The sequence below is a fragment of the Microcaecilia unicolor genome, chromosome 6 (assembly GCF_901765095.1).
Source record: "Microcaecilia unicolor chromosome 6, aMicUni1.1, whole genome shotgun sequence".
In the NCBI taxonomy this organism is placed as follows: Eukaryota; Metazoa; Chordata; class Amphibia; order Gymnophiona; family Siphonopidae; genus Microcaecilia; species Microcaecilia unicolor.
Genome location: NC_044036.1, coordinates 89,893,104 through 89,916,105, shown reverse-complemented (window position 1 = coordinate 89,916,105; position 23,002 = coordinate 89,893,104). Strand labels below are relative to the sequence as shown.

Genomic DNA, 23,002 nt, shown 5'->3' with positions numbered 1-23,002 from the left:
TGTATGTGTGAGCGAGTTCTGGAAAGGTTTACAGATGCGGCACAGAGTCCCACAATGGGTAGAGTCCAAGTCCATAAAATAATGTCTTTCCAAGGATGCCTGGGTTATCATAATGATCTCCACTGGAACAAAACATGTGGCTCTGGCAAAAGCCCACATTGCCCCTTTTATAACTTGGCCTACCTGACTGTAGCGGTTGCAGCTCATACGTAGGTAAAGGCATATACAGTGAAGCGTTGAGGTTTCACACTGGACTCCCTTAACCTAGCAGTGCAACGGGCTTTTATACTTCTTGACCCATGCCCTCCTGGCTCCATCCCTCCTGTGTCACTTCACCTTTGGGTGGGACTATGTGTTTTAAGGTGACTCCAACACTGTGAGGGAGTATCCTTAAGGGGAAGTGGCAGTGCCATATAGACTCTCTCACACTAAGTGCAAGTAAAATTATAAGCACTTTTGCTGTGAACTTTAGATCTCATGTTGGGTAGAAGTCTTGCTACTTAGTATAGATGCAGTCTGTACTGCAGCTAGCTTGCTATCCAACATCTGTTCGTGAGATACCACAACTTGACTAGCAACAAATCCTATCCTGTGTAATATACTTGATGCAAAATGTTCTGTTTAGCTTTCAGCTCTTCTGGGAGTTCAACAGGCAGATTCATACATTTATATGGGGGCTGGGAGGTAAGCAGGTATGAGGAGGCCTACCAAATAAAATGAGAACTCTTTGTTGATCTGTATTTATAGTCTACTTTTTTTTGAGCCCAGCACACACCTAATTAAGCTCATAGCTTGCTCTGTACATGCTCTATATAGAGATACTGCAATGCAAACATGAAATCCCAAAATTTTGTTTTCAGATACCTTTATATAGAACATGTACAGAGCAAGCTATGAGCTTAATTAGGTGTGTGCTGGGCTCAAAAAAAGTTGACACTACTGTATCTGACACAATTGTGATAGGAGTGGAGGAGTGCCCTAATGGTTAGTGCAACGGGCTGAGCACCTGAGTTTGATTCCCACTGCGGCTCCTTGTGATCCTGAGCAAGTCACAATACCGTCCACTGTCCCAGGTACAAAACTTTAGATTGTGAGCCCCACCAGGTGCAAAGAAAGTACTTGCATATAATAAATGTAAACAAATTTGGTTGTACCATAGAAAGGAAGTATATCAAATCCATGACTCTTAACTTTTACTGTTCTACATATAATAATTTGCATAGCGTTTACTATTAAACTATTACGTGAGAAAGTCTGCTTTAACTGCAAACATTTATGGAAGCACGGAAATTCTAAGTACATGTATAAGCAGATCCTCTATTTTCAATTTAGTATTAATAGAAATTACTTGTATATTAAGGATAATAACTAAGCCGAATTATAGCCAAAAAAGTGATTCTGACACAATGGCTAGCCAAAACAGCGCCAACGATCCAGCAATGGAGGAGCCAAATGATACATTTGATGCGGATAGAGCGCCAAGAGGCATATTTTCAAAGCACTTTGGGAGGCTAAGTTCCATAGGTTTCTATGGAACTTTGGGAGGCTAAGTGCTTTGAAAATATGCCTCCAAGAGACTTATACAACGACATTGGCAAAAGAGCGGTCGTTCGAGAGACGATGGGCCCCCTTTTTGAACACATTAACACTGGTTGCCCGCAGTAGACTCTTAAATATATGACGAGCCTAAATATAAAGATAAGAGACAATATAAAGCGGACACTCCTGGGATGGGAGAGGAAGGGAGGGGGGTAGGGGAGGGATCAGGGGGGTAAAGAGTAGAGGGGTAGCTCAACAATGTTATAAAACAAAAATTCTGAGGCTGAAGTGTGTATACTACTACTACTTAACATTTCTAGAGCGCTACTAGGGTTATGCAGCGCTGTACAATTTAACAAAGAGAGACAGTCCCTGCTCAAAGAGCTTACAATCTAATAGAGTTGTGTGTATTACTTTGCAATGACTTTCAGCAATAAAGAAGATTTAAACATAACTAAGCCATATGATTTAACCTTAGTATAAATTACATTTAACAAGACAGACAATATTATTTATTTACTTATTGTTCACTTATATCCCACATTTTCCCACTCATGCAGGCACAATGTGGCTTACAAACATTAAATAAAATTACTATCACTTACAAAGAAAATATTTCAGAAACCACTCTTATTTTTAGTTATTTAAAAATTTCTATTCTACATACAACTAAGTGGATTACAAGTCAACATACACACTAAAATAAACAAAATCTGATATACAATCAAAGCAGATCAAAAATCATTACCCAAAAAGTAAACACGAACATCAACTCCATGCGTGTTCAAACAAATATGTCTTCAATAATTTACCAAACTGATCCTTGCTGTTACACTATCTCAAGTAGCCTGGCAAATTATTCCAAATTGTTGGCCTGTGATTGAAAAAGTAGCTTTCCGGGTACCAGCATATTTCCTTCAACTACAAGAGTAATTTGTAAAATCACAGTAGTAGAGAAAAACTACAAGAAACAATTCCCTTTTACTAAAGTGCATTATTTAAAATATAAAAATATAAGAATTGATTTAACGAGTCCTGGCATCTCTGAGTTAATACAACTATATATCTTCAACTTGGAAATAGAGTAAGGGTGGCCAAATAAAACATTTCAGCAGGCACCATGACAAAAAAGTTAGGAACATATAAAAACAAAACCACAGAAACTGTTACAAAAACAATTAGTCATTAAAATCAAGGAATAAGGAAGAAGATAAATAGAAAATAACTCACTCCTCCCATGGGCACCCATAAAAACAGTTAAGGTATGAATCTTTCTGTCTCACAAGGCCTTAACAAATTAAAAACTGTGGCTGAAATTTCTGAGTATGACCACCCACTTAGAATTGTGTGTGCAATGAATGCATAGTTGAATGATCACAACAGCCAAAGGCCTGTTACTTAAGACATGCTTATTTTATTATATCAATTAATCTGTTATTTATGCTAAAATTAATGGAGTGTAATCATGACCAACCTACAGTAGAGAGGCATAGTAAGAGCTCCAAATACCGTTTCACTCTGAATGTTAAAGCCATGGCTAGCTACTGTCACTCATTCTAAACAAGCACTTTATATATTAATGTCACAAAAGAGTAGTCATACTGGGTCAGACTAATGGTCCATCTAGACCAGTATTCTGTTTTCCAAACGATGGCCAAGCTAGGTCACAAATACCCGGCAGAAACCCAAATTGTGGCAACACGCCATACTACAAATCCTAGGGCCAGCAGCTGCTTCTTATGTCTGTCTCAATAGAAGACTATGGACTTTTCCTCTAGGAATTGTCCAAACCTTTTTTAAACCCAGATATGCTAACCGCTGTTACCACCTCCTCTAGGAAAAAATTCCAGAGCTTAACTATTCGTTGAGTAAAACAATATTTCCTCCTATTTGTTTTAAAAGTATTTCCATGTAACTTCCTCGAGTGTCCCCTAGTCTTTGTAGTTTTAGAACAAGTAAAAAATCTATTTACTTCTTCTCGTTCTACACCACTCAGGATTTTGTACAACTCATTCATATCTCCCCTCACCCATCTGTTTTCCAAGCTGAAGAGCCCTAACCTCTTTAGCCTTTCCTTATACTAGAGGAGTTCCATCCCCTTTATCATTTTAGTCGCTCTTCTTTGAACCTTTTTGAATTCCGCTATATCTTTTTTGAGATACGGTGACCAGAACTGAATGCAATACTCAAGGTGCAGATGCACCATGGAGCGATACAAAGACATTATAGTATTTTCGTCTTATTTACCTAATAATCCCTAGCACCCTGTTTGCTTTTTTGGCTGCCACTGCACACTGAGCACAAGATTTCAGCGTATTATCTACAACCACACACAGATCTTTTTCTTGAGCGCTGACCCCCAAGGTGGACCCTAGAATCAGGTAACTATTCTTTCCAATGTGCATCACCTTGCATTTGTCCACATTAAATTTTATCTGCCACTTGGATGCCTAGTCTTCCAATTTCCTAAGGTCTTCCTGCAATATTTCACAGTCCGCACATGTTTTAACAACCTTGAATAGTTTTGTATCATCTGCAAATTTGATCACATCACTCATCATTCCGATTTCCATATCATTCATAAATATTTTAAATCGTACCGGTCCCAGTACAGACCCCTGTGGCATTCCACTGTTCACTCTCCTCCATTGAGAGAAATGACCATTTAACCCTACCTTCTATTTTCTGACCAATAACCAATTCCTAATCCACACCAGAACCTTGCCTCCTATCCCATGACTCTTTAATTTTCTCAGAAGTCTCTTATGAGGTTATCAAAAGCTGTCTGAAAATCTAGATACACTACATCAACCGGCTCACCTGTATCCACATGTTTATTTACGCCTTCAAAGAAAAGAAGCAAATTGGTGAGGCAAGACTTCCCTCAGCTGAACCCATGCTGACTCTGTCCCATTAAACCATGTTTGTCTACATGTAATGGTTTCAACTATTGTGCCCAGCACCGACGTCAGTCTTACCGGTCTATAATTTCTTGGATCACTCCTAGAACCCTTTTTAAAAACCGGTGTCACATTGGCCACCCTCCAATCTTCAGATACTACAGACTTACTTAATGACAGGTTACATATTACTAACAACACATAAGTACACAAGTAGTGCCATACTGGGTCAGACTAAAGGTCCATCAAGCCCAGCATCTTGTTTCCAACAGTGGCCAATCCAGGTCACAAATACCTGGCAAGATCACAAAAAAGTACAAAACATTTTATGCTGCTTATCCCAGAAAGCAGTGGATTTTCCCCAAGTCCATTTGGACTTTTCCTTTAGGAAGCCATCCAAACCTTTTTTTAAACCACGCTAAGCTAACTACCTTTATCACATTCTCTGGCAACAAATTCCAGAGTTTAATTACATGTTGAGTGAAGAAAAACTCTCTCCGATTCATTTACTACTTTGTAGCTTCATTGCATGCCTCCTAGTCCTAGTATTTTTGGAAAGAGTAAACAGATGCTTCATTTCTACCCGTTCCATTCCACTCATTATTTTATAGACTTCTACCATATCTCCCCTCAGTCGTCTTTTCTCCAAGCTGAAGAGCCCTAGCCGCTTTAGCCTTTCCTCATAGGGAAGTCGTCCCGTCCCATCCCCTTTATCATATTCATCGCCCTTCTCGGCACCTTTTCTAATTCCACTAAATCTTTTTTGAGATGCGGTGATCAGAATTAAACACAATATTCGAGGTGCGGTCACACCATGGAGCGATACAAAGGCATTATAACGTCCTCATTTTTTTTTGCCATTCCTTTCTTAATAATACCTAACATTCTATTTGCTTTCTTAGTTGCTGCAGCACACTGAGCAGAAGGTTTCAACATATCATCAACGACGACACCTAGATCCCTTTCTTGGTTGGTGACTCCTAACATGGAACCTTGCATTACATAGCTATAATTCGGGTTCCTCTTTCCCACATACTTGAGTTCTTTGAGTACCCTTGGATGTATGTCATCCGGTCCAGGTGATTTACTATGCTTTGTCAATTTGGATCAGTACATCTTTCAGGTTCACCAAGATTTCTTTCAACTCCTCCACATCATCACCCTTGAAAACCATTTCCGGTACAGGCAGATCTCTTACATCTTCTTGCGTAAAGACAAAAGCAAAGAATTCATTCAGTTTCTCCGCTATGGCCTTGTCCTCCCTGAGCCCCCCTTTTTCTTCTACATGATCTAACGGTCCCACAGATTCCCTCACAGGCTTTCTGTTTCTGATGTACCTGAAAAAGTTGTTACTGTGAGTTTTAGCCTCTGTGGCAAGTTTCTCTTCATATTCTCTTTTAGCCTTCTGTATTAATATTTTGCATCTGACTTGCCAGTGCTTATGTTGCTTCTTATTTTCTTCGTTTGGGTCCTTTTTCCATTCTTTGAAGGACAATCTTTTGGCTGTAATGGCCTCTTTTACTTCACCTTTTAACTATGTAGGCTGACAATTTCTCTTCTTTCCACATTTGCAAATACGTAGAATGCATCTGGACTGGGCTTCCAAGATAGTATTTTTGAATAACGGCCACACCTGTCCTAACATTTGCAGCCGATCCCTTTAGTTTCTTTTTAACCCTTATCCTCATTTTATTATAGTCATTCTTTCAAAAATTAAATGCAGCTACAGTAGGTTTCTCTTGTGGGTTCACCCAGATAGTAGCTCAAACTTGATCATGTTATGATCACTGTTTCCCATGGGACCCAACACCACCACCTCTCGCACCATGTCCTGCACACCACCAAGGACCAGATCCAAAATGGCTCCCCCTCTCGTCGGTTCCTAGACCAGCTGCTCCAAGAAGCAGTCATTTATTACATCTAGAAATTTTATCTCCCTGGCACTCCCTGATGTAACATTTATCCAGTCAGTATCGGGGTAATTGAAATCACCCATTAATATAGCATTGCCCAATTTGCCAGCTTTCCTAATCTCTGTAAAGATTTCTTCATCTGTCTGTTCGATCTGCCCCGGTGGACGGTAGTACAGCCCAACAAGAATACTCTTTCTTTCACACATGGAATTTCTATCCATAATGATTCCATGGTGCTATCTGTGTCATGTGGAATGTTTATTTTATTTGACTCAATTCTCTCTTTAACATATAGCACAACCCCCCCCCCCTCCAATTTGATCCTCTCTCTCATTGCGATACAATTTGTACCCTGTTAACACAGTGTCCCACTGATTGCCCTCTTTCCACCAAGTCTCTGAGATGCCTATTATATCTGCCTCATCATTTAGTGCTATATATTCTAACGCTCCCACTTTATTTTTTTTAGGCTTCTAGCATTTGTATGCAGGCACTTCAAACTGTTTTTTCCCCTTTGATCTATAAGCTGCTTAGAAGTTAAAAGTGATAATGTGCATCCTTTATCCTGCTCTCTCATTAAGCACACCTGGCTTACTTAGCATCCTTGAAATCTCTCTACTGGGATTCCCTAAATGTCCTGTTTCAATAGTAACATAGTAACATAGTAGATGATGGCAGAAAAAGACCTGCACGGTCCATCCAGTCTGCCCAACAAGATAAACTCATATGTGCTAGTTTTTTGTGTATACCTTACCTTGATTTGTACCTGTCTTTTTCAGGGCACAGACCGTATAAGTCTGCCCAGTACTATCCCCGCCTCCCAACCACTAGCCCCGCCTCCCACCACCGGCTCTGGCACAGACCGTATAAGTCTACCCAGCACTATCCCCGCCTCCCAACCACCAGCCCTGGCACAGACCGTATAAGTCTGCCCAGCACTAGCCCCACCTCCCAACCGTCTCTGCCACCCATTCAAGGCTAAGCTCCTGAGGATCCCTTCCTTCTGAACAGGATTCCTTTATGTTTATCCCACGCATGTTTGAATTCCGTTACCGTTTTCCTCTCCACCACCTCCCGCGGGAGGGCATTCCAAGCATCCACCACCCTCTCCGTGAAAAAATACTTCCTGACATTTTTCTTAAGTCTGCCCCCCTTCAATCTCATTTCATGCCCTCTCGTTCTACCGCCTTCCCATCTCCGGAAAAGGTTCGTTTGCGGATTAATACCTTTCAAATATTTGAACGTCTGTATCATATCACCCCTGTTTCTCCTTTCCTCCAGGGTATACATGTCCAGGTCAGCAAGTCTCCCCTCATACGTCTTGTAACGTAAATCCCATACCATCCTCGTAGCTTTTCTTTGCACCGCTTCAATTCTTTTTACATCCTTAGCAAGATACGGCCTCCAAAACTGAACACAATACTCCAGGTGGGGCCTCACCAACAACTTGTACAGGGGCATCAACACCTTCAACGTATCCTTCAACGATACTCCACATTGAACCATGCGCTCCTGGGTGACTGTCGGCTTCCCCCCTCCATTATAGTTTAAAAGCTGCTCTATCTCCTTTTTAAAAGTTAGTGCCAGTAGCCTGGTTCCACCCCGGTTAAGGTGGAACCCATCCTTTCGGCACAGTCTCCCTCTTTCCCAGAATGTTGCCCAGTTCCTAACAAATCTAAATCCCTCATCTTTTCACCATTGTCTCAACCACGCATTGAGACTTTTGGAGCTCTGCCTGCCTTTTGGGTACTGCGTGTGGAATGGGAAGCATTTCTAAAAACGCGACCCTGGAGAATCTGGACTTCAGCTTTCTACCTAAGAACCTAAATTTGGCTTCCAGAACCTCCCTCTCACATTTTCCTATGTCACTGGTACCCACATGTACCAAGACAGCTGTTTGCTGACATATGCTGCAAACGTTTATCAGGTTCGTAGCCAGACCTCAGATTATTTGGGGGGGGGGGGGGGGTTCTGACCCCAAGGCGGGGGGAGGGGGACACACACAAATTTTGCCCCACTCCATCCACATACCTGAGCTGATGGGGATCCCCCAAGCCCCACTAGTGGAAGCCCTCCTCCTTGCAAAGCCAGGCAACTGGCAACACTTTTCCTGGGCTGCCACGTTGGCTGAACATGCCCCCCCCAGCCGTACATGCTTGTGTTTTTTTTGGGTGAAATGAGTATATGCAAGGGAAGCCCTCCTCTCATGCATGCACAAAAACAGAGCATGCGAGGGGGCAGGCCTCCCTCATGCATGCTCAGTTTCACAGAAACCAAGCATACTGGGAGGGAGAGGAACAATTGGCAAATGAGGTGGCGGCCCAGAAAAAGTGCCGCTAACTCTCTGGCTTTGTGAAAAGGAGGGCTTTTGCAGGCAAGGCTTGGGGATCCTCGCCAATCAAACCAGCAGACTGTGCCTGAATTTGGGGGGGGGGGAAGCTGAATGGGCCCAGACCCCCAAGGTCCCCCCTTTGGCTATGCTATTGCCTTTTATATATAATATAAAACTTGAATGGGTCCTTTAAGCACATTCCCACGTCACCTCCAAATTATCACTAAATCAAAAAGCAAGATTACAGGGTGCTCAGATGTCCTTTCTTCATAAGCTTTAATTATTTGCAAGTTTTCTTCTGTATAGTTTATTGAAGTACATTTTCCTATACTATTTTTTTTTGCTGTTACTACCATTCTAATCATATACACTTGGTGTAGAGCATGTTTCAGTATACAAAATATATTCATGTGCTAAATGAGCTATCAACAGGGTCAAGTTCTCCAGCTTCTGAACATTAAGGGGGTTAAAAAAATTCCTCTTTCAAACCAAAAAAAAAATTTGCATGTGTTTATGTTTATCAAAAACTAACTTACCTTTGGCTGGTTCTAAGAGATAAATACCTCAGAAGGTTATACAAACTATTATTAATGCCCTAGAATCATAAGTCTTAACACAGCAAAATCATCAAAGGTACCGGCAAGATCGTACATCTTTTGGTCTTATTCTCTCACATTCTTTTATCCCTTTAAGCCTGAAGAAAGTAGACCTGAGACTGCTGACATAAGCATATGCATAAATTCTATAAAGCCAATTAAGCACTTATTTGACATTATAGAATACTAGTTTAAGTCTGCAGTTACGTGTAGCGGAGATTGGGTGGCAGAGCCGGTGTGGGAGGCAGGACTGGTGGTTGGGAGGTGGGGCTAGTGCTGGGCAGACTTCTACGGTCTGTGCCCTGAAAATGGCAGATACAAATCAAGGTCAGGTATACACAAAAAGTAGCACATATGAGTTTATCTTGTTGGGCAGACTGGATGGACCATACAGGTCTTTCTCTGCCATCATCTATTATGTTAGTATGTTACGTGCATAACTTTAGGCGTGAGCATTTATACTAGCTCTATGGCAACCTAAATGTGGCAGTTATGTGTGTAACTGACAGTACTCTAAAAGCTTAGTATGTAACTGCTTGGCATGCCCCTGTCACACCCATGCCCCTCTCTTAGTTACACACTATGGAATTTAGGTGCTAACATTCTAGAATAGCGCCTAAGTACAGTTGTGTGTACCTGCATATTAGGGCTAATTAGTGCTAATAACTCTAATAAGCAACATTTATTTTTATTTTTCTTACATTTGTACCCCGCGCTTTCCCACTCATAGCAGGTTCATTGCCAATTTGTACCTAATTAGGTAACTAATGTATATAAATTGGCCCTATTCTATAATCCTTACACAATTTTGTGTGTAAGCGTGAAAATGTGCATGCAAGATTATAGTTGAGGGGGTTTATAACTAAGCAAAATATAAATTCACAAATTAAATTAATTATATACCTCTTGTAAGCTATTAAAGTGGTGTGCATTCAAGCATAGTAGGTATTTTTCAGTCGCTGGAAGGATCACAATCTAGGTTTCTACATAAGGCAATGGAAAGTTAAGTGACTTGCCCAAGATCACAAAGAGTTGCTGTGGGATTTGAACCGGGCTCCTCTAGTTCTCAGCCAGCTGCTTCAACCATTAGGCAATTCCTCCATTCTGATTAAATTACATTTAAATTAAGTGTTCAAAAATCAGAGCATGCCAAAACCTGGAAGAGAGGGAAGGGAAACCAGAAAAGCAACTACAGTAATTCAGACTTAAAATCTCTAACTGAAAAAAATCAAAGCAAAAGAAAATGTATTTCAAGCACTGAATGATAGTGCATTAGAGTCACAGAATATGATGTTTTCCTGAAATAGCCTGAAATAACAGAAGAGTTGGAAAACAGGATAAAAAGAGTCCCAAATTGGAAAAGTCCTGGCCCAGATGGAGCAATCAATTTTTGGCTCAAACATAGCAAAGTGCAAAACTCAAGATGCAGAATAGACTAGAAAGTAGCAGAACAACTGAATGGTGAAAAGATTTTCAGATGATATCAAAATGACTTTTGGTCTGGACAAATGTGCTAAAGCGACTTTCCTTAGGAGAAAGTTGAGCATAAACTAAAAATCTCTGTCTGATAAAGGAACTTGAACAGGGAAGTGTATTTAAATATCTAGGAGTGGAGGAAGAAACAACTATCAAGCGGAAACCACAGTGAGAAAAAAAAAATCAGTAAAGATTATTATCAGTGAATAAAACAGATACTGAAGAGTTCATTAACATCACGGAAAAAGATACTGGCTAATAACCAGCACTTCCTGCACTCTCATATAGCTTGCATACTCTAGACCGGCTTCTTAAAGACCTTGCCAAAAGCAGTAAAAACTACACTCGACCACCTAAATTTTCAGAAAGCACTAAAGACAGACCTGTTCAGAAGAGCATACCCCACCGACCCAACATAAAAATACCTGGTCACCTGTGACACAATGTAACCAAAGACCATAACAAACATTACGTGACTCTTCTTCCCCCTTTCCCTCTCTAAGTTCCCCCCAACTGTACCTACCATACATGTACCTCATTCTACCATAATATCACTTTGTATTCATTCATACCATGTATTTGTTCAGACCGTAATCGGCTAATGCCGTTAACGGTTATGTGTAAGCCACATTGAGCCTGCAAAAGGTGGGAAAATGTGGGATACAAATGTAATAAATAAATAAATAAAACTCCATGCCCACAAGGCCATCTATAAGAATCAGTGAATGCCAAGACCGTACATTCCTAGCTTTGAAGGAATGAGTCTCATAGAAATACATTACACCTATCGAGCTACTATCTTAGGCGTGCAGGCTTACTTAACAGCATCATCAGATCCCAATGCACAAAAGGTGTTGAAAAAAGAAAGAAAATTTCCAGAATCCAAATATAAAAGAAAACTTCCAGAATCCAATTCTATTATTCAATCAACTTGGACAAATGTTCTGATGGGTTTAAGGAACGTGTGAAAATCCATCAGTACTAAAAGGGCAGGGAGCACCAGAATTTGCTAAGGAAGAAGAAAAACTCTTCAAGGATTTGGATCAGGATAAAACAAGTGGCAAATGCTTAAGTACAGCAGGAAATACAAAGTGGTACTCCAGGAACCATTCGTGGATCAAAATAAGACACATGAATGGCTAAGGAGAAGTGAATTAAAACCTAAGGATGAGCTAATTTTCCTGTGAGGTAAATAAGAGGAAGCCCATTCAATTCCTATGGGCTTCCTCTCATTTGCCATGTGGTAACTACTAGGCGGCTTTGTAAATGAAGCCCTTAAATTGTAATTTTTCAATTTGTATTTTGTATCTCTTTATCTTTTTATTAGGGCTACACATTTAACGTATTATGGGGGTCTTTTACAAAGGCGTGCACTGAACGCTAGAGATGCCCATAGGAATACATGTGAACTCACATCCACTTCATCAGTCCCAGATCTTATTTTTCTCCCACCGCATTAATTAATCATAATTTTTATATAACAGTTTTCAAAAACAGTTTAACTCTTGGCTCAGTAGTGCTTAATTGTCCAACAATAATTTTTGGCAATTCAAACCGCACTAAATTCTTCATCGGCTTCTATATTTTTATATTAATGTATTTAATGCACTTATTAGACATTTTCGAACTGGGGGCTCAAAGCTTTCCGACATGCATGTTTCGCCACTAGGCTGTGTCAAGGACTTCCCCTGCAAAACATTTTCAAAATAACGTCTCAGCCACATTATGTATGAGTTGTACTTTTACTACCCACACCCAAAGGTCATTTCTAACCCAATAATCATAGTTACCCTTATGCCGTTCTAGTGACAGCTCGACTGATTTATTCAAGGAATTACTCCTGTCAAGATGGCGACGGCGTCTACACTGAAACCCCTTGAATGATTACCCTCTTTTCATATACTAGAGGAAAGACAATAGGTGAAAAACTAGCAAAGATTAAGTTTACTTTGCTCAGGGGTAGAGAGGATGGAAGAGAACATAGAAAGTGTGGGAGATGTCAATGGTGCAGTACGACGAGTGAAGGAACATATTGGATAGATCCGGGCACAAAAAAAACTTTAAAAGCCAAGAGTATTACTGATTGTGAGACAAAATATATTATTTATTGTATCCAGTGCCCATGTGATTTAGTTTACATAGGTAGGAGTAGTCGGTCGATCAGGGTACGCCTGACTGAGCATAAATTGCGTATTGTCACACGGAATCTCCAAGCCCCCCTGGTTCAACACTGGGTGGAAAAAGATAAGGTGGAGGATATCCAATGGAGGGAGTGGGGGAAGGACCGCTAAGACCATCAGGGGTGGGGTGGGGAAGCAATTGGCTCGCGGCCCACTGGGCCACTAGGGCTCCATTCATGGGAGGGGATGCGGGGGGGGGGGGGGGGGGGTTGTTGGGTGGTTGGAGACCCACCGGATCTCCAGCCCCCCCGAACCTGTGTCGAGATTTTCTGTGTTTCATACAGTTTGAAACCACATTGTATCTGTATGGTGAAAAGGGGAAGTAAGGAACAGTTTGTTAGCTTAACCACAAGGTCAGCTGGTATATAGTCTGGATATGTGATATAAAAAAAGAAACTGCTGAAGTAGCATGAGAAGGTGGGATCAGAATTTGTGACAGAAGGTATGGCTTTGTGACTCAGAGTCAGGTTGAGTGGTGTAACTGCTATTCTAGGAATTTGGGTACAAAATGATACTTGATAGGATAGAAGTCAAATGCATAGGATTAGGAAAGTAGATGATTGGTTAGTAGGATGTGCTAAGATGGGAATTAGTTTCCGGGTTGTTGTATAACACGTGCCTAGTCTATTGTACAAAAATGAGGGAAATCTAGGGCTTCCTTGCACAAGGAAGCCTATCTAAATTTCTTTTCTGTATTTCAGAATTGCTTAACCCTACTATGTACTTGTTTCCAGAATAAACTTTCTTTTTATTTCTCTTCTGAGTATCATTTGTTTTATGAGTGTAAGAATCAAATCCAAGAGCGTGGATTTCTAGCAGTAATCAGTTAGGGTTTGGCTAAGGTGGGTGCAGACACAAACAGCTGCACCAAACCCTTCAGTTATATTTAAACAAAGAGTAACACAAGATCAATCCTTCCCCAGGAAATCTATGAAGCACAGCATGGCAAAACAGAATACTTGGATCCACAAAAGAGGAGTCAAGATACTTCAAGTGTCAAAAACTGAATACCCACTCATATTTAGCATAGGCAGATTAGTGAAAGTTACTTCAAGACACAGAAAAAGAATGCTAAGAAATAAACAAGATTTACAGATTTTACTGATGCTCTCTGCTTACACTCATGGATTGCAGTAAAATATAAATGCAAAACACTCATGTCTCTTTAGTCTAAACTACTTTCCCTTGTGAGAACAGAGATTTGAGGCAACTACTATGAGCCACTGCCATTAGTAAACCTCTTTCAACTGGAGATAGGTAAACAAATGGTGACTGGAGATTGTGGCATAAAACTCCTTCCATTATCTGAATATTACTGGATGGATGGGACTGTCTTGATTGTGATTCAAGCACATAAAATATTATACAGAAAAATCTTTTTATAACTAAGTCGCAGACTGTATCATGGACTTCGTAGATATTCTTACTTCTTTCTATATTTATTAAATTTGTAGACATGCTCCTTGTATATTCCTGGGTAACAACGTTAAAAATGTGTCCAGGTCAAACAGACTAGAGCAGTATATACAAAACAAAGATTACATGCATGTGAGAAAATATGTGGCTTAATTCAGCATTTAACTGCTCCTAGAGTTCAGGAAGAAGCAGAAGATGGTCAAAGAATTTAAATTATACTCATTTAGACACAAAATATTTGAGCACAGCAGATTTGACTACATGTCTTATGCAACACTGTACAGTGTATATTGGTATAATTTTTAACAACATATATCTTCATGTGCCTAAAATGAAATATATGGGTTGTATGTATGTGTTGTGTATATATGTACACATGTATTTGCTGATCTCATTAGACAATACTTACTGCACTTTGGGACAATCTGTTTTGGGGTGCAAGATTAAGTTTTAAAAAAAAGCATGCAATCAATCAGACAATCAAGAGTTAAATAAATACAAATTTACCATTTTGTTTAGAGGAAAACAAATCTGCTAAACATTTAGTCTATTAGCAGATATCTCTCTATATAAAAGGCAACACCAACGTTCTATGAAGCCTCCAGCCGGAAGTGTGAAGGGGGCGAGATATCCGGTTTCCCTATGAGTGTCTGCCCCGCCCTCTCTGTAACACAGTCAGTGAAGGAAAACAGCAGAGCACGAAATCAAATCGCTGGCTCTGTAACAGTGAAGGACTCAGAGGGGGGAGGGGAGAGAGGCCAGAGGGCAGGGACACACACACTCCCACATGCACACAGAAGAAAACATTGCTAGCCCCGGTTTCATTTGCATCAGAAACGGGGCTTTTTTACTAGTGTATATATAATCCTAGAGTTATGGTCACTTAGCAGCAGACACACACAAAACAATTTCTTCATTTTTGTTTCTTCTTAAGGAATCCTACCTGTCACACTCAGTGCTGCGGAGAGATGGAAGCCGAAAGCTTGTGTTTCGATCCAGCTTTGACTGACTCTTTGTTCTCTTGATGGATCCTTTAAGGCGCTTACTAAAGAAACCCTGGAATGAGAAAATGGGATAAGAATACAATAAATAAATAATAGAATTCTCATGCTGACAGCTCTTTATGGAAGAGACCAACCTAAAAACAAATACGCTGCTAATTGCATAAATGAACTGATGGATTCAGTCAGGGACTGCTAGGGCTTCAGTCTCACTATAGAACTGGATCTTTTATCAATGACTTGGGCAAAATTAATTTCTCCAGGTAAACATTACTGTACAAATATGTTATGCAGTTAGAGTTGTTACAATAAAACTCACAATGTAAAGACTCTTTATGGAGGGTAACAGGATGTCAGATTCATTCAAGAATGCTCTTTGTATGGAAATATTGTCAAAAAAACATGACAAGGTGACTTCTATTGCTTGGGAGACATTCAAAATAGTAAAATGACTCAATATGTTCACAAGAATTTTTTAATTTAACTTTTCATGTAATTTTTTGTCCAAAGTTCACATTCTTTCCTGTACTTTTTAGCCATCCTACTTAGGTCAACCAAAACCCAGTCCTAGAACATCTCTGTTTAGTCATCATATCAGGCTGTTAACCTTTCATCTCTCACAAATAATCACATTCACGAAGAGGGTTCATTTGATTAGGTCTGCAGTAAAATTCTTGAGTTACTCTTATTATTTCTGCGTTCATACATCCATCTAAAGCAGGCCTCAACAAATTTTCACTAAATTTAGGAGCCAGACCAAAAATGGAGGAGCCAACAACTGAGACATCTCTTGCTTCTCCATCCTTTCAATGAATTTCAGGAGGGGACGGAGGGCAGAAATCCTCTTCTGAATCAGAATAGCTCTTTTAGAAACCAATTTACTAAGGCTATTTTCTTATTTTGTGTGTTTGTGGGCAAAAAAAAATTTTGTTTAGTAACCCCTTAAGGTGCTTCTGAAAATCACTGGCAAAAGCCAGCAGTCTCCCTTCCCAAAGCATGTAGTCAGCTGTGTGAAAGCATCCCCTGGATAGGTGAAGCAGAGGCAATTGCTTCTTTGTTTCATCTATCACCATGCCTGGGTCCCCATCAGTTTTTCTCTCTTGCTCATATCCCTCTTCCCAGCTTTCATTCAGTCTACCTCTTGCTCATGTCCTCCCCAGCCTTTACCCACTCTCCTTCATGTCCCCCCCAGACTTCACCAGTCTGTGGCTCACAGCTCCCCAGCCTTCACGCAGTCTCCCTCTCTCTCTCTCAAAGTCCCCTCAGCTCTCACCCAGTCTCCTTCTCGCTCATAGCCCCTCCCCCCCAGATTTCATGGATATGGATAAGTCATCATTTGATATATCGCCTTTGTGTAGTATAACCAAAGAAGTTTACTTATTATATATAGGTACTTTCTCTGCCCCTAATGGGCTCATCATCAAAGCTTTTGTACTTGTAAGTGACTAGCCCAGGGTCACAAGGAGTTGCAGTGGGAACTGAACCAGGTTCCCCTGGTTCTCAGACCACTCCACTAATCTTATCCAGTCTCCCTCTCACTCAAACCACCTGCCCTACCCCCCCCCCCCCCCCACAGCCTTCATCCAATTTCCCTCTCGCTCATAACCCTTCCCCCAGCTTTTACTTTACATTATTTGACATTTCACCTCATCAAAAGCTCGAGGAAATTATTGTTTTATTTCACAAAACTTTTATTTTAATTTTAGAATAAAGCCATAACATGGAGAACATTACAAAACCAGCATCGTCAAACAGTGACAGAATTAGGAAAAAGAAACACAGTCTAGGAAGGGTCAGTAATTGCTAGGAAGTGAAATATAAAAATATCAGCTGACAAGGGAGAGGAAATCAGTAAAATAGATCTTATTATATTCTATACTGCATTCCAAAATGTGAGACAGGGACATGAGAAAATCATTATGTATTAAATCACTTAAATGTGAATTACAGTGCCAACACTGATTTATCCTATAATTTATATGATATTCCAAAGGGAACCAATGGAGTTGTGATAAACAAAGGTATATGATATGATCAAATTTAGGTTTTTTCAACAAGGTGCTCCTTAAACAATACTTAAGCTTTTGAGATTTCTGAATCTATCATACCATCTTTTAAAATTTAATTTAGTTCAATTCTATATTTATAACCTACTTTTCATAAAGTTTAGATAATGCACCAAATATCACTAACAAATGTAACAAATACTCTCTCACACACACACATTCCTAGAATGGATGCCTTAAAAGCGAAAGGGGGGGGGGTGTCATTGTTTGAAAGTGGAGGGGGCAAGGAAACTAGTCAATACTAAGCTGAAGGGAGACAAGAAAAGACAGAAATCCCAAATGAAATAAGATTTAAGGACTAAAGAATGTATCCTGTTGAATGTTTATATATATATATATATATGTTTATATATATATATATATATATATATATATATATATATATATATATAAACATTCAACAGGATACATTCTTTAGTCCTTAAATCTTATTTCATTTGGGATTTCTGTCTTTTCTTGTCTCCCTTCAGCTTAGTATTGACTAGTTTCCTTGCCCCCTCCACTTTCAAACAATGACACCCCCCCTTTCGCTTTTAAGGCATCCATTCTAGGAATTCTAGGCTTGTCCAATTCTTTAAGGACCTAGAGTAGTGCTTACTGTAACTGTGACACCATGACTGTGGGCAATAAAATTGTGTGACTCTCTAAAGGTGTACAATAATGATACACCTATGAAAAGTCCATCGAGGCCACAATTCCCAAACTCAGGTTTTGCGACCTGATTTTGGGTTCCCGACCCAGTATAGGAAGCTCTGGCCTAGTGAGTACAGCTTACCCATTGCCTTGACAGCCCTAAGCCCAATCTCCAGAGTGTCCCATTCCTCCAGAATCGGGGTCCAAATGCCCTGATACTCCAGGAAGAAATTGAAAGGGGTGTGCAAACCCTCCAGGATAGGATTCCCTGATGTGGGTTCTGCTTCCACAAGGGATTCAGTAGTACTTAAGCATTCCACATTTTGTGCTATTATAGCTGGCAGCTTCTCCCTATGAAACAGCTGACCTACTGAAGAATCATCCCCGTCCTCCCATGAAGAGCTCATTCTCCTCCAGTGGCTCCCTTTTGGAGTTGTCCTGAAACCATCCACACTGGCTGCTGACGACCTCTCAGACTGCACCACCAAATAGGAGTCCCAGTCCTCCAATGGGTTTCAACCTGGGCTCCTTTTGTCAGCCCTGCTTCGCCAGATGCTCTAGGCTTCAAATTTATACTCTGGACTACTGTGACCCTTGCACCTATCATATCAGTTATGAATGATGTAATAGCAAAACAAACTCCTGAAAAAACGCAATGCCCATAACTAGGCCCAGGTTAGCTTTTCATTGCTCGCTGGGAAACAAAAGCAGAGCCCTCTCCTACCTCCTTTGGAGCTGGGATCAGGGGATTCGAAGCATGCCACCCCTTCAGAACTATTTGCCTTCAAAACGATGTTGGTTCCTTGTTCTAATACAACACTCAGCATCCTGTAGAGGAGAAGCAGCCACTGCTCTCATGGCCCATTCAGACTCCCTTCATAGTGGAGTCCAGCTGTGCTCCTGACACCTGAACAACCACTTTCTTTGTGGCTTCCTTGAGTGTTGCAACAAGAACAGCACACACCAGTACTGTATTGGCAGCCCTCACATTGAGAGAGGTGTGTTTCATATGCTCTGCGGGCGTCTCCATATTTGGACTGCTGTCACTGCAGCTTTGACTTCTGCCACTTCCGGTGCTCAAACAGCAGCATCCTTCCTGATCGCTCCTCAACGCAGGCTACTGTAGAGGCTCCCCTCATGACATTGTAATCCACACAACTCCCGGTGCTCTACAGCTGCAAATCACTTTCCTACCACCCTTCAAACAGCACAGAATTCTTTTTTGCTTCTGTGGCTCCTCAGGTGGAACCTAATATCAGGTAACTATGATTTGGATTATTCTTCCTAATGTGCATCACTGTGCATTTATACACGTTAAATTTCATCTGCCATTTGGATGCTCAGTCTTCCAGCAATTTTCCACAGTCTGTATGCGTTTTAACAACTCTGAATAGTTTTGTGTCATCTGCAAATTTAAACACCTTACTCGTCGCTCCCATTCATTTATAAATATGCTAAATAGCATCAATCACAATACAGATCCCAGGGGCACTCCACTATTCTCCCTCTTCCATGGAGACCAATGGCCATTTAATCCTACCTTCTGTTTTCTATCCCTTAACCAGTACCATTAATCTACAACAGAACATTGTCTCCTATCATATGTCTTTTTAATTTCCTCAGGAGTCTCTCATGAGGAGATTCTGTCAAAAGCTTTCTGAAAATCTAGATACGCTGTAATCAACTGGCTCACCTTTATTCATATGTTTATCCATGCCTTCAAAGAAATGAAGTAAATTGGTGAAGAAAGACAGCCCTTGGATGAATCCATGTTGGCTCTGTCCTATTAAACCATATTTGTTTATATGTTCAGTAATTTTATTCCTTATAATAGATTCCACTATTTTGCCCAGCACTGACATCAGGCTTACCGGTCTGCAATTTTCCTGAACCCTTTTTGAAAATTGGCATGACAATCCATTGCACCCTGGATAGTGCCAGCACAGCAGCCACACTGCTGTTAATTCAGTGCCATTATTTATATGGACAGTGATACTATACATACAGATAAAGTTCAACGCATCAGTCCCTACTATTTTATTTTTCATGAGGGAGCCCTGGGATATGTTGTCATATCTGAACTTAAATGAATGAAACATTGTTAACAGATGATCAGATCATGTAGAGGGGGATTTTTTTTCTATGCAACAAAGTGACATTGAAAAAGTCAGACTCTTCAAGCTTTGTCTGACTGCATATAATATGTGTCCAGGCAACAGGGAGATCTCGTCAGGTTTTGACCTTCACTTATTCTAGCTGGACTGTCTTCTGTTCCATTTAAAAGGAAGCAGAGCTAAAAGGTATACATTATTCCTGTATATTCAATTATACTTCATGCTAGAAATAAATGAAGAAAGCCATCCCACAGAGACTTCCTGTCAATAGTAATGCATATATTTTCTTATTAGGCCTAAAGAAATGCTTTGATGAATTTGGTCATTAGAGATATTTACTATACCTCACATGGAACAGTTTTACTGGATATTCTAAAGAAAAGAAAGTAAACATATTTGGTGTTTTCATTTCCAGCATTTTTCTTTTCAGTTTAATCTCAAGCCTAATGAAATATAACTGCCAAAATAACAAATAAAGGGGATCTTTCACTAAAGACTGGCACATGCTAAATTCTAAGAAGCCCGCAGGTCACTGGTTCCTAAACCTGGACCTGAAGGCACCTTAGCCAGTAAGGTTTTCAGTATATCCACAATGAAAATTCATTGCTTAATAAAACAGGGTTATCACATAAATACAATGATTGATAATCACACTCTAAAACATAAGTCACTGACATGTAGTATTCATCTACCCAAGAGGGTTACCCATATATAAGCATAAACCTCACAAATGTGATAGCACATAGCTGAGATAGTTAGAACTGACTGCATTAATACTATGAGTCCAAAACATTTTTTGTTCACCAAATGCTGTCACTAGAAAGGAAGAAAAGGAGGGAGGAACCTCTAACAGTCAACGTGTCATATACTCAGTAATAGTGGCATCTGTGCCTTACGACATATTGATGTTTTCCATTCAACGTGTCCTGTCCTCAATGAATATAATGTCTGTTCCTTATGACCTATTGATATTTTCCATTCAATAAATAGCAATGGATCTGGGACCTTAATTGTGGAAGCTTGCAGCTCAGAGCTCTCAATCACATATCTCTGGAATAAAATAAGTCTCAAGCTGGATTAGTCTCAACACTGCTTCGTGTTTCAACTAAAGCATACAAATAAATATAAAGCACATCGTCACCTCATAACCATAATCGCCAAGTAATGATACAAACATGTATGTGACTAATATACCTTATAGCCTGTTCAGAACATCTTTACATGGACATCGGCAGTGTGGAAATCTTACCCAACAGGACCCCTACACCGGAAGTGTGTGTCACATGTTAAGCCGTTAGCTGAGCTGACTCCTTATGAACATCACTGAACCCCTCTACACCTGCGTTCAATCAGTTTCTTTATTCAAAGCCCAGAGTTCAATGGGGTTCCAGAAAAATATCATTAGCTGTTCCTTGCAAATCAAGACAGCTGATATATCTCTAGCAGCGCATGTAAATCTATCTCATGAATATTAATTATGGGTATCCCGAAAACCTGACTGGCTGGGATGCCTCCAGGACCAGGTTTGGGAAACACTGCCACAGGTATAATATGGGCTTCTTAGTATTTAGTGCATGCTTATTCCATTAGCGCATAATAAGCTTTAGTAAAAGGGCCAAAAAGTGAAGCTATTTACATACAAAAGATATTTTCTGGAAACTTGGCAGTCACACTGATAGATGGAATCTGCCAGACAGCACAGATACAAAACATATTTCCTGAACTTTCTAAGAAAACTAAGAAGTTTTGATGGGCATGTACAACAGTTCCAATATCCCTGGCAGCATGCCTCAGTTCTGTTATTCAGCTAATAAACTTAACTCTAGAAGGAGAGAAGGGAGGATTATGACTAACTGGTGATTCCCAAGTTTTTAGTAAATAAAATATTTACTACAGAGTAAACAACTTTGCTTCCTCTAAAGACAAAGTGAATCAGAGTCATTCTGAGGGAATTTCTTAGATAAAGTAGGTTTTCAATTAAAAAAACAAAACAAACTACCAAACATGGGTATCGCATCAATTATTCCATCAATAGGTTGAAAGCCACCAATTTTTTAAATAGTAAGACAACCTTAAATAATGGACCCTACATGGGTAGTAGAGAATGGACTGTCCAAACTTGCTATTGTGTTGGGGAGTCTGCACCTAAAAAATTGTGGTATTTACATATTAGAACAGGGCTAACTTCAGACAGACTACTGATGCAAGCACAATCTTGAGATGAACCTTGACATATTCTTCCAAAGTTAGTCTAGCTTGCATTTAATTGATGGATATGTACTCTATTTTCAGTGCTTCTCTAGAGTCGAGAGTGGTCCTGGAGGACTAGCAAAGAGCAGATGGGGTCCCTCTCCACAAAAGCATAAGGAAGCAGTTGGGAACTACAGGCCGGTAAGTCTGATTTCTGTGGTAAGTAAATTAATAGAAGCACTTCTAAAGCAGAGAATAGTAAAGTTTTTGGAATTCAATGGTTTACAGGGACCTGAGGAAGCATGGCTTCACTACAGACAGGTCTTATCACACAAATATGGTTGATTTCTTTGACTGGATGAACAGAGAGTTGGATCGGAGAGCACTAAATGTGGAGTAGTTAGATTTTAGTAAAACCTTTGACATAGTTCCGCACAAATGACAAATAAACTAAGTACCCTCAGTATGGGCCCTAAAGTGACTGGGTTACGAACTAGTTGAGTTGGAGGCGACAGGGGGTATGGTAAATGGAGCTCACTCTAAGGAAAATGATGTTACCAGTGATGTGCTGCAAAGTTCGGTTCTTGGGCTGGTTCTTTTTAACATTTTTGTAAGCTATATTGCTGAAGGGGTGTCTGGTAAGGTT

General features: G+C 40.2%; 1 protein-coding gene across 2 annotated transcripts in view; it reads right to left on the bottom strand.

Moving 5' to 3' along the window:
• RASAL2 (RAS protein activator like 2) overlaps window positions 1-23,002 on the bottom strand; it is a 391,333-nt gene that overhangs the window by 135,671 nt on the left and 232,660 nt on the right. For both annotated transcript variants that reach the window (XM_030205957.1, XM_030205958.1), the window contains exon 5: window positions 15,296-15,408. In XM_030205957.1, coding sequence (XP_030061817.1) covers window positions 15,296-15,408 — 113 coding nt within the window. The remainder of the gene's footprint in view (window positions 1-15,295; window positions 15,409-23,002) is intronic.